Source organism: Camelus dromedarius, chromosome 5 (genome assembly GCF_036321535.1).
Source record: "Camelus dromedarius isolate mCamDro1 chromosome 5, mCamDro1.pat, whole genome shotgun sequence".
Lineage (NCBI taxonomy): Eukaryota > Metazoa > Chordata > Mammalia > Artiodactyla > Camelidae > Camelus > Camelus dromedarius.
In genome coordinates this window covers 57,383,621-57,396,929 of record NC_087440.1, presented here as the reverse complement: position 1 = coordinate 57,396,929, position 13,309 = coordinate 57,383,621, and the positions used below count along the sequence as shown (strand labels likewise).

General features: G+C 35.3%; 1 protein-coding gene across 5 annotated transcripts in view; it reads right to left on the bottom strand.

Moving 5' to 3' along the window:
- ARID4A (AT-rich interaction domain 4A) overlaps positions 1-13,309 on the bottom strand; it is a 52,597-nt gene that overhangs the window by 9,658 nt on the left and 29,630 nt on the right. For 4 of the 5 annotated variants that reach the window (XM_064485985.1, XM_031453783.2, XM_031453782.2 and 1 more), the window contains exons 15-21: positions 12,739-12,970; positions 9,828-10,078; positions 7,178-7,375; positions 4,434-4,518; positions 3,580-3,781; positions 924-2,057; positions 595-702 (exon numbers count right to left, since the gene is read on the bottom strand). In XM_064485985.1, coding sequence (XP_064342055.1) covers positions 595-702; positions 924-2,057; positions 3,580-3,781; positions 4,434-4,518; positions 7,178-7,375; positions 9,828-10,078; positions 12,739-12,970 — 2,210 coding nt within the window. The remainder of the gene's footprint in view (positions 1-594; positions 703-923; positions 2,058-3,579; positions 3,782-4,433; positions 4,519-7,177; positions 7,376-9,827; positions 10,079-12,738; positions 12,971-13,309) is intronic. The other variant, XM_010976697.3, reaches the window with a different exon arrangement.

The following is a 13,309-nucleotide window of genomic DNA, read 5'->3' as shown; positions in this document are numbered from 1 at the left end:
ATCTAGCTACTGTAATGTGGAATTTCCCTTTCACACTTGTACAAAGGCATGTTTTGGAGGTAACATTTTAATTCCTCAGAGTCAACCATGTTTATTTCTATTAAATTCTATAACTTAATTTTATTCTTGATTGTACAGAAGTCTGTTTTTCATGTAATCTATTCTATTATTATTGATTTATTAATTTTGTTTATTTCAATAAGAATTTTATTTCCCCATGTTTTAAAGTTACCATGATGCTATTTAGAAAAAAGTTTTTCTAGATTAAAGGAAAACATTCCATTCAGAAATGTAAACATAATCTGCTTTTACTACAACAGCAAATGTTGTTTTTCTTTTGTTCAAAATTCCCAGTTATGTTCCTCTAATATTAAATCACTTCACATAAGAAATACAAGTGAAATAAGCACAAAAAAATCACAGCTATCCCAGCTCTAAATAAAATTTACAAACACCTTCAGATTATAAATGGAAAAACTGCTATTTTTAGAACATAATAAACCAAACTTATTTTTACACTGACGCAAATAACTAAGCCAGCAAACTGCCGAAAATCCTAACACCATACCAAAGCCAGCATCGAAAAGCACCAACCTGCTGCTCCATTCTTTTCATTTTTGGCTACAGCACTTGTTCGCTTTGGGGTTCGCTTTTGCTTTTTTGCCAGTAATCCACTAGTTCCATCACTTGGCCTTTTCTGACCTGAAATAAAGGGAAAGAGAGAATTAGAAAAAAAACTGAGAGCAAGTATATGTATTCACCTGTCTACTCCACATGAATTTCTATGTCTATGTTTATAAAAAGGGAGGGGGTGGAGGGGAGGGAGGAAGAGTACTCAACAGATCAACAGTTCCTAAAACTCTTCAGCTTACTAATTTTTCGTTTTAATATAAAGGCTCATTTTCTCTCTAGAAAGTCCTTACCCTTCTCTCTGTTCTCTCTTTCTTGAACAATTATACTACAGGGACCAGAGGCAACACTGGCTTCAAATCCATTTGCTGATTCCCTCTCACAGAGACCTTCCTGAGATTCTTCAGCAATACTGTCAACTTCAATGGTTATGTCACTCTCACTTTTTACACTTCGAGACTCGTCTTGGCTGAGAGTAAGTGGTGAAGCTACTGAAAAGTTATGCTGTGCTACAGGAGGTAGGGCTGGTGGGACAGAAACGAGAGAGTTAGACTCAGAGCTTTCAGCGACTACATCCTCAATGCTGGTCTTATCCTTCTCATCCAGATCATCCAAATCTACTTCATGGCAAACCAGAGTTTCAGGTCCAATCAGAGGCATTGCATCCTCTTCATCTTTTAATGGAGTATTTACAGTGTCTTCAGCTGGACTATCAAATTTTTCATTAGTCAGTTCTTGAATGCACTGGTTTGGCTCTGCTATTAATGATGGCATTCCTTCATTTTCTATTTCAAAGTGATGTTCAAAATTTAAGTTTTTCATTCCCTCAGATGTAACACAATCACTGGTCCTTTCTTGAGATATGCTATTTGTCATTTCCATTCCATTTTCAATTCTTATTTTTTTTTCTGGTGATGATTGTCCCAGTATTTTCCGTTTCAACTTTTTTTCTTTTGCACATTGATCGGTTTCATCTTCAGTAGCAGAAGAAACGTTTTTACTATCTAACGAAGAAAATTCTAGACTCTGAGCATCTGTATGGGGTTCACTTCCTGCTTCATCCTGGCTAAACGATGAAACCTTCATAATTTCTAAAGAAAGATCTTTTGTCTTGCTTCGTCTTCCCTTTCCTTTGGGAGATTTTTCTGCCTCTTTCTTAACTTCTTCTATTTGTTCCACTTTATTTCCAAAAATCTGTACTATTTCATTCTCTCCAACTTCCAACTTCAAGGTTTCTAAAGGTTGCATTTGAGTCCTATCATTTTCTTTTAATGTATGTGCAGCAATCTTTGGATTTTCTTCATCTAGTTTATCATCATTTAAATTTTCACTCTTTTCTAATTCTTCTTTAATATCAGGAGAAAGTTCTTCATTCATCAAATTCTTTTCTAAAAGGTCTTCTGCTTCACTATCAGATGAACAGGAGTCTGCAAGGGGAAATTATTGTGTTACAAAGGTTTCTATCTTAATTACTAATGTAATTTTGTAAAAAAAAAAAAATTCTACCAAAGACAAAATTCTTAATCATGTACCTCTGAATACCTCCTTGTAGACATTTATGAAATACATTTGTGCCAAAAGTGGAGGGGGATGATCTCAAATTTCATGTGAAAATACATTACGTAGAAACTATTACTATCTCAATTCTGTAAAAGAGCTATTTTGCAATTTTTACTAGCATCACATTTAGGCTATAACACTTAGAAAAATCAAAAGACTAGTATTGAAATATGACGTTAATATATTAAGAGGTTTGATCTGAAATCTAGTAGATACTGATTAATAAAAGTAATGCCCATTTTGTGTCCTTAGAAAAGAACATGACATTTACTTCTACTTAAAATAATTCTGAAAAGATATGTAGAAAATAAGAAGTCTGAATTCTCAAAACTTTAAATATTCCTCTGATTAACAGACATAAAAGTATAGGCCAGTTACCTTCTTGCAAAAGAAATCATTTTCTTTAAGTCAGAGAATTTTTAAAATAATAAAGTTGGGTTCTAATACTGTATAGAAGTTGTAAAATATAAAAATTCTGCCCACATGGTGCTCATATTCTAAAGAGGTGCAAAAAGGCAAGCTTCAATGTACTTTTTAAATAAAGAGGTATGCAGTTTTGTGGTTTTATTATATACAGAATTTACAATTAATTTTTTCTCGTAATAAAAAAAGAACTGCTTTAATAAGGTAGTTTAGCAAGACTACGTATAGTTTCGTAAGTTGCACACTGCACAAGGGCATGCATCTAAAAGAGTATCTTCCACTTGTGGAAATGTCGCAATTATGTACTATGACAAGCTTCCAGTAGATGGCAGTAAAGAAGGGAGGTGCCCTTTTCTAATTTGCACAGAAGCTCCACATGGATTCAACGATAATCCTGTGGTTCAGAAAAGCATTTTTCTTGAAGAGAGGGAAATTCTTATATAAGATGACTATTTAACATTTCTTAAATCACAAAATTTCTACATATAAAGGTAGAAAAGTGGGAAAGTGGGGGAAAAGGTAAAAGCAGAATAAAATCTGTTCACCTATATTCATCACAAAACATGCCTTTACCACATTAGATTGTGCTTTCTTTGAACAACAGAGTTTCAGCTTTACTGAGCAATCCTAGGGGAACAGCACTGGGTTACAGGAGACACTGGTGCATGCTTTGTAGGGCATGGCAGCACACAGAGAATGCATGGCTTGTCAACCTACCCTCTATTAAAGTAGAATATTCCTATGGTATTGACAAAAAAAGGTATTTCCTAATTAAAGTAAAACACCACTAAATTTTAAATGAACATGATATAGCTAAAAAAACACTATCTTCAAGTCAAATTCTGTAGTTTAAATCAAGAAAGATTAAAAACCTAGATGACTTTCTGTGAATCTCTCACATAACTGAAGTTTTATTATTTATATTATTGATTTTTAAAAAAATCAATGATCCTCAAAATTGAGCACCTTCCATTCCATTTGACAGAGGTGAGCTGTCTGGCATATTGCTGCGAGCACTTCTGGTACCTGATTTTCCTTCACTGTTTGGAGTCTTAGACAAACCATATGGCATGTTCGATGAAAGAGTAGATTTTAAAGGAGGTCGTCCCCGTTTTGACTTCTGCCTCTCTTCATCCCTCTTTTCATCCTTTTCACTGTCTTCTTTATTCTGGGTAACAAGAACAAGATGTATGAGAAGGAACACCTTATGAAAAATCAGCATTCTACTTCTCCAACCAAGGATATATACTAGAGAGATACATAACTACTCAGCATACCCCCATGTTTCTTATTATTCCCTGAGGAAAAGAAAGATACCTGCCTTCATCTCTAAAGCAAAGACTGAGAATTGAGGGTGTGGATGAGGGTACAGTTGGCCAGGCGATATGTTTTAAACTTTAGTATTAGCTTCCAGCATTTAAAGATCAGATTTCACATTTTAAAAAATACAGTTGTCTTGAAAAGTCCTAAAATCTGGCAACCCTGCACCTGCATCCCACAGCAGAGTGGTTAGTTCTACTCTCTCTAGATAGGGAAGGTGACCTCTTTTGTGCTGCTCTCAGTCCTACTTTACCCCTTTTCTAGAGACTCTATAGGCCTTTGCGTTTAAAACCTATGCCCTGGGGGTCACTGGTTAACACCTTTCCTGCGTGAAACAGTGTGGTAATGTGTTTAAATTTTTCACTTTTTAAGCTTCTGGATTATAAGAGAGAAAATCACAATTACTTTGAAAGAATCAATGACAAAATAAGGTTTATTAAAAAACACAATATGGATAATTTCCTGTACCTATCATAAAGGATATCAATCTATGTACATACTTTAGCTTTTTTCTTCTGTTTTTTCTTTGGTCCACCTTTGTCCAACGGCCAGATTATCCTGTCAGCCTTCACCCATTCATCATACCTTAAAATAAAGAATATATTACAAATTCACAAGAATACCTTATTTGAAATGTATTCACCAAAGAAAAACAACAGTGAGACAGACTAAAGAGTCTGGTTATAGTGTTGGCAGAAATGTGAAAGGCACAGGTGCTAGTTTGCTGGTAGCATGTACCAGGCAGGTGCCATACTAAGTGTTTTGTGTACCTGCCACCAAAGGGCAAGGCAGGAGAATTTCTCAGGGTAAACAGGCTTAGAGGGAGAGCAGGGTATGCAAACTCTAAATAGATTCAAGATTGTTTGAACCACCTTGTTTTCCACAACTCCCACACATCTGAACTTGATGAAATAAGCTGATTCTGCACTGGAATTAAATTCTGTTGACCAAATAATACAAAAATAAGTCAGGTAAATTCAAATCTGTAATATGATCAGTTCCAGATTGTTTTATGAAGTTCTTTTCAACTCTCTTCCTCCCAGAGCTATCTCTAGCCTCCAGTATTTCTAATAAAATCTTATTCTAAAGTATGTCACCTCTAAGACTGAAATTAAAAAAGTATTTCCTTTATCTAAGAGATATTTCCTTTATCTAAGTTTATTCTGTTTAGTTCAACTTGAAAACTTCTCCTTTCCAAAACTACTGACATCACTCTGAATTTCAATACAGTCAAAGTTACTAATCTGGGGCAAATAAGAAATTAAACTTTCGAGAACTAAATAATAGTTCTTACCATATGTAAATATATAGGTATTTACAGAGCTCAAAAAAACCTTAATCTGAACATTTAAACAAAAAAACTACAGGCAGGCCTTGCCTTGAACTGCACCACAATGATGGAAACCATACCCTTTCTTTGTAACCCAATTACCATGAGGCCACACAAAAGAAGGGCACAGTTCCAATATGCACAAGTTCAGCTGACACAGTACCGAGAGCACCTATACTGAGGTTTAAAAACAATCTCCTCCTGGATTTACCCAGTATCTAGAAGTACAGAAGGCCAATGAAAAACCATTAACCATGCGAATAACCAGTTAGGAAGAACATGAGCATACACTAAAATCACTGAAAGAAGAGTCATATGATGAAACATTAAAAAGATGAGAGACGGGTGACAGGAAGGGGAAATTCTGGAAAGTACAACAGGCACACTGACGGTAGGTGAGAGTGGATGGTTGTGAACTAAACAGAATCTAAGGAGAAAGAAGGCTACAACGGGCTGCAGCTGCGAAGTCAGGGACTCAAGGTTGGTAAGTGTAGTCCTTCCCCCTCAGGTCAATACATACATACATACAAAACAACTGTCAGATGGATGAAAAAGCTTGTTTTTAGTGTTGGCATAAATGTGAAGGGCACAGGGGCTGGTATGAAAAAAGAGAAAAAAAATTAAAGTTTTATATGCTATCCATTAAACCCACGCTCTTTTAAAATGATGTGAGACAACAGAAACCAAACTCACTCTCACTAAAAAAAAAAAAAAAAGTTAATGTTTATTGAGCACTTATTAAGTCCCAGGCACTATGTTAACTCTGCATGTTAAAATAGGCATTAGCACTACTTCTCACATCTCTGTAAAGTAGGTACTTTATCTTCCCCAATTTGGTGATGAGGGAATTGAGGTGTAACAAAACATACATTGGGTATGTAGGGAAACTGTGAAGCGTTCTGGTGCCAGTCACCTACAGGGCAAGCAGATACTGAACACACAAGACTTTCTAAAGGAGAAAGAAAAGTAGTCCCTGACACTCAAGAACTGGCCTGGTACTATCTGCTGGACCGTGCTGATGCTACAGAGCTGTCCTGCCTCTCACAGCTGAGGCATGTTGTTCTCCTGGTGAACACGAAAAATTTCACAGAACGTCAACACCAGATAGGTCTATCCAATGACCATGATGGATCAAGATAAAAACAAGATCACTTCCTAATCATGTCTCAACACAGAAAAAACAGGAACACTGCCCAAGCCACAAAAATGACCAAGCATCCCTTTTCTCTGCTGATTTACCATTGACAGAATTAACCTTGGTCTAGTCTTCTCTCCTTATAGGTAAAATTAAGATAACCAATCACAGAATTACCCCACCACATCTTGACAGGATCCAATGTAGAGCAAAGCCCCATTTCCTTAAGTGCTCCCCAAAATTACCTAATAGAAGCTTAGATCTAAGTCCTACCTAACATTCTTTCTTTATTAATTAGCCAATTTAAAATTATTACAGTGTTTGATATAGGCCTGATTTCTGATAAATGTGATAAAGAAACTAACAAAAAACAAACCTGACTTGTACTGTTGGGAGCTACAGGCCTGGCTCCCTGAAGAATGTTTGCGTGGAATCCTGGACTACTGCTGTTCCCAAAGGCGGTACCCTAAGCTTTCACTTATTCACCCTCTTACTGAGGTGCCATGTGGTTCCCCAAGCCGTGCATTCTTCCTCACTGCAAATGAGTAATAAACCCAATTTGTTCAACTATAGGTATGTATGATTCTGGTAACCTTTGGCTGGAAGTGTTGACGTAGCTAACAGAACAGTGGGAATGTTAGAAATCTTGGAAAATTCAGATACAAATAGTAAACACATATACACATATATACTATTTGCTTTAGTTCTTCAAAACATTAAATCGATCTTTTTGAACCAATGAAAGAAATCTCAAAAGAGAAAATACATTTCTTGCTTACCTGACATTCCATCCATAGTAATGTACCAAGTATAAAACTTCGCCATCATCAATTTCAGTGCTTTTAATACTGGCTTCATAGATTTTCTGCGTTTTCCCTCGTCCATATTTTACTTTCACTTTGGTTCCTGTTAGGCAGGGTTCTGCGTCTTCCTCATCTTCCTCCCCTTCAGAGTCACATTTGCTTTCAGTTTCTTCCCTGTGGTAAGTTATAACATTGATAATGCTACTTATAACTTAATGGAAAATAACATATGCTAAAAGAGTCCAACATGTAGATGAGTATTACCTTAATAACATGTCAGTGGAGGAGGAGAAGAAGGAGGAGAAGGAGAAGATATTTATAGACTACTTACTAAGGAACTTATTTATTATGTAAAGGTGCACTGTACCAAAAGTAAATCCGTACTTCTTAAAGGTCAATAATCAGTTAATCAGGATGTGGAGTCACTTTTGATAAAACAAAGTAAGAACAACATGCTTTGAAAAAGTGTTTAGGATTCATACTCAAGTGCCACCTTATACATGAAAATGATCTAAAGATAGTTTGTAACTTCCCACGGCTGTCTTAAATCTTCTTGACTACTGCTTTCTGCTCAGTTCAGAATGGTTCTTAACCAAGACTAGTTTTTTGGTGGGCAAATTGATGGGCAAGGGCTAAATACCTGAGTAACTATATCTTTTAAACTAGTTTATACTTCAAAGGTTTCCCCACCCTAAAAAGAAACAATAGATATTTGAGAATTACATCTCTTGTTATAACTGTGGGATAACATCAGGAGAACAAAGCTTTGCATATCTTGTGTTGATTTCTACTGGATTTTACACATCTACCATCAGTTTTTCTTTGTTTTGATTATCAGGTATGAGGGAGATTCACATAGGGATGTCCAACAATATTTTTTAGTATTTTTACAAATAAAACATTCTTCATTAGCCCTGTAAGGATTCAGAGGAGATTTGCATCAAAGATCATTCTTGTGTCACAAGAGTTTCAAAAGATTAAGAAGAGGTACTGTGCTCTATTATTATTTTAGGGACCAACTGGGGACCCAACATGAAGAAGCTCTGACAACCCTCTTAGCAGTGGGAATGTTTTCTTTCCAAGGGAACTTCCAATTATATCCTGATAAAGTAATTTCAAAACACTATAAGAAACTACTTAAAATAGACATCTCTACAGATAAAAGTTTCCCATTTCCATGATTCGTGCAATTGAATGAGAATACAGACTTCGTTTGTATATTCAATTTTTATTTAACAAAAGGAAATTTTGTTCTTCGTAATCAAGTCTGTGAAATTTTATCTCTCTAAAATAAACATTTGTTCTATTTACATATCAATTATAAAGGCTTTTAAAACCACATAATGTATGTATATATATGTATTACATGTTTTATGTATTATAGGTATTATAAAATATACATATTTTGATGCTTATTTTTAACGATTCTTCTAACTATAATTAGGCTGTACTTTTTAAGTGGTTTACATTTGCCTAAATTTATTCTCCAAATATTTGAAATACTGCACTCATATCATTATACTCAACTCCAATTATTTCCACCCACTTTCCCTAATTTTAATCATATTTCACTAGAGAACTTTATTCACTAATCTAATTCACATGTAATTGTGACAGCTCCTATACCTATTTGTATTAAATCATAAAGTTATCTCTCTCCTACTCACTGATCATTCCTATTTTTTCAAATATTTTCTCAGTGGTTAATTTTCAGATGGGCGTCAGCCACTAGTTGGATGCAGCAGGTCACTTCTGCTCATTTTGCTTAACTCACATTTGTAGAAAATGTAGCACCAGATAATAATTGAAAACTAACTGTGGAGGAGAGCCTGTATTACAAGTAAGTGTGTTATGCTGTTGTTGCTGAATTAAAATTCATATTTTTAGTAATGTCTAAAAATTAGTAAATCCATTTGACAACACAGAAATGGCCAACTGAACACAGCTGGATATTACCTTGATCTAGCTGCACTGCCTAATCTTTGGTTATTTTTAAGTCAATTCAGCCCATACATGTATAATACATTAAAAAAAAAAAAACCCAAAACAGAAACAGTTTTCACTCAACAGCAAACAGGATGAACATTAAAAAGCTGAAATTTAATTGTTGTGATGTGGGGCAAGAATGTATTTTCCCGGCTAGAATCAGGGGTGCATGCCACTTACTCTAATACAGTAACTTGAAAATGAAAAATGTCTTAGATAAAGCTAACACACAGAAACGTCTGCTAGTACTGTGCACCCATGTGTTTGTTAGCTTTCCCACATTGTACCTTTTTTAAAATGGAATTTTTGCTGTCGCTGTTTCCTCTTGTCCACTTCCTCCATTTTTCTCCAGCTCCCTTCCCTGCTGTCAAGTGCAGGACCTTTCTTTTGACTGGGTGGCGCAGCCTTCTTTGAGGCCACTGTTTAGGGCACAAGTGCTATTAAAATGGTGCGACCAGTATATTCTCCAATTCCGAAAGGCGATACACATCATCTTCACAATGTGTCTCACCTTCATTAGACAAGAGGAACGGAAGTCCCAATAAGAAAACATTCCCTCAGACCTGAATCTCTAAGCAGGAACAGAGCGCTGCTGTACCCCAGACAGGTACTTCTGGAGAGCAAATATAAGATAATGTACCTCTCTTGGCTTTTCTCTTCCTCTTCCTCTGAGTCTTTGTCAGAATCCTCCTGCTTTTTAATTTTCTTCTCTTTTTGCTTTGGTGTACTTTTTCTCCCCAGTAGTAGCTCATTTTCTTTTTTCTCTGCAGTTTCATAGTCGTCATCTACATCCTTATTTTCTATATCATTATCTTTTAATTTGTCTTCTGTTTTCTCCTCTTCAATTTCCTTTTTAATTGAATTTGCATCTCGAGCAATTCTCCGTCGTCCCTAGTAGAGGGGATAGGAGCTTTAAAATAACTATCACCACAAAGGAGAAAAATGTTATCTTTTCCTTAAACCTTTACAGCAATGACTAGTCTTCTCTCTGGCTTGAGACGCTGACAACCATTTAACTCTTGTGTAATTTTCTCTTCCTCTCGAAAATAAAACGTAAACTACTTAATTATGTCTCTTCCTCTCGAAAGAAAATGTAAATTACTTAATTATATCCAGGTCTACTATGATCCTGGACTACATCCTACATAACACAAAAATTTTCCCCTTTGTCCACTATATTATTTTATCTCATTTTTACTATTTCTCGAAAACAATAAAGGTTTTAAAAGAATTATCTAAGTGTCCATGGTATAAATAAATAACAATAATAAATAAATCCCTTAAGTTATGGACTCTTTAAAAGCTCTGTCATCTCTAATTCCACTGTTGAAGATAAAATTTATGTATCACTGTAATTCTGTGTGATTACATTTAAAAGAACTGAATTGTCTCAGTGGCTAAAAAGTGAGCTGATTTCTTTGAATGAGTATCTGAAGAGCTCACCAGGCCAGCAGTAACTTGTTATATCCCCAGCAGCTTTTAAAATCCAGCCTCTTGTTGCATGCTCAACTGACCATGAAACTTGTGAGCCATTTCACTACCTGCTAAATTCTCCTCCCAGTCAGCCTCTACGCACTGACAGAATTCCTCTCTGCTTGGGATAAAGTTAGGATAAAAAGGAGCCAACAACTTTGGGAGCACTAGAATGCTTTACAGTTAGTATCTCAGTATAACAGACGTTTTCCCTAGTTCATGACTATGTGCTATTTAAACATCGGAAGTAGAAAAAAAGAACTTAAATGTAAGTTCCACAAGGACAGGAGCTGTGTATTATTCACTCCTGTGTCCTCAAATCCAGACAGTGCCCAGCATGTAGTAGGTGCTCTTTAGTATCTGTACATAAATGGATGAAAGCATCTGTTATCCACCAAATTTAGGTCTGTATAACTTACACCTTTGTCCCAGAAATCCCATTTTTAGAAGTCTGGCCTCTGTATTCAGAAAAATGGGGAGGACATTTTTACAAGCCTCTGTATTTAGATAAATGGGGACGACATTTTTACAAGCATATTTATTGCAGCACTTTTTGTAATCATAAAAAATTGGAGAAAATCTTGAGGAAGTGAAATTTATGGTACATCAATACTATGCACTACTTTGCAGATGTTTTACATAAAGATGAGGAAGGTTTTTATGTAATGACAAGGAAGTATGTCCACAATACACATAATGGGGATATTTTTCATTCTTAAAAAGGACGGATATTCTGATGCATACGTGGATGAACCTTGAAGACCTTATATGCTAAGTGAAATAAACCAGTCACAAAAGGGCAAATACTGTATAATTCCACTTATATGAAGTACCTAGAGTAGTCAAATTCATAGTGACAGAAAGTAGAATGGTGGTTGCCAGAGGCTGGGGAAGAAAGGAATGAGGAGTTACTGTTTAACGGGTATAGTTTCAGCTTTGCAAGATGAAAAAGTTCTGGAGCAGGATGGTGCTGATGGTTGTACAACAATATGAATGTAGTTAATGTCACTGAACTGTACACGTAAAAATGGTTAAGATGATAAATTTTATGTGTATTTACCATAATTTTTAAAACTCAAAAAAGAAATAAAATAAACCAATTTGGATGTTTCATGAAATTCACCAGAAGAGTCCATTTACTAGATGATAGAATGGACAGTTTTAAAAACTGTTTTCTGAGCAAATAAAAGAGACGGTAGTTTCATCTTCTCTTTCATTTGATTTCACTAAAAAATAAGATGCATTACAGTAACTGAACTTTGATAGTGTGATAAAATTTCTTTCCACTTCCAAAATTTGATAAATCCTATTATGTAGACATGATCAGACAATGATCAAAATAGTGGCCGAGAACTCCTGCTTTGAATTATATACTAATAGGGAGAAGAGTAGAGTTAGAAGCTAAAACCAGTCACTGTACACATGACTAGGAAACAAGGCAGACATGAAAAGCTGCCACAGAGCTGTTCAGTGTGCTGTGGAGTAAAGAGAAAGAAAACATCCCACTTGGTTGAGGTCAGAAGTATTATGAAGAGCAGATTCATTCACTCAACAACTATTTAATAATATCCTTACTATGTGCCAGGCACTATCTATTCTAGATGCCTGGGATCTGTCAACAAATGGAATCATCACTAATCCCTGCCCTGTGGAGTGAGATTGTAGTGCAGAATGGGGAAAAGAAACAATAAATAATAAAGAGAATAAGGAAGTAAACTACAGATAGAAAGGACAACATTAGAGGGATGGCAAGTGCCAAAGAGAGGAGGTAGATCACAATTTTAGATAAGGTGACCAGGATACGCTTCAGTGAGGTGACATTTTAGCAAAAGACTTGAAGGTGGTGAATATTTGAGATGGACCCCAGATGAGAATGACTGGGACAGACATATATACAGAAGAAGAGGAGGAATGGCTTTTCAGGGAGAAGAAAGGCAGCTAGGTTAGTTAGCCTGGCTGAAATAGCTAAATACTGCAAATTAAACTAGGTTCATGGGGTATTTTTGTGTATATCTGAAAATGTCCATATTAAAATAATGCTTAAAACAAACCAGATAAAACTAGTATTAACTACTTACTCTTGGAGATTTTAATTCTATCTCTTCTCTTTCACTTTCACTGTTTGAATCAATGTTTTCCTCAGGTTCACTCTTCACTTCGACTAAAGGCATTTCTTGATCTACTTTGAGAGCCTCTTCCATGGATTCTTCTAAGTCTTTTTTTTCTTCTTTTACTTTTGGTTCATGGTGGTGAATAGTTCTGAACTGAATATTTGCAGAACGGCAGTATTCCTCAAAACCATAGAGATACCTAAACAAACAATATGTCATTTTAAGAAATCTTAGTCTTTACATTTAACCTAAATACTACATTATTAAACGCACATATATTTTTGAAAAGTGAAAGTCAAGCCTTTTTTTTAAAAAAGTACTTTTTCTGTTACTAATTTCTTGGTGTTTTATATAGGATTATAGCCAGAATATTGATCATAAAAAAATTTCTTTCCTGAAAAATCTGTGCTTGTGATAACTAACCATAGATATTACAGTTTTGATATGAAGGCTGTTTACCACAGATAAAACATGTATTGTAATTTCATACTGTAAATACTGCGTGCATCTTTGATTTTGAAAAGAAAATCGTAACAAC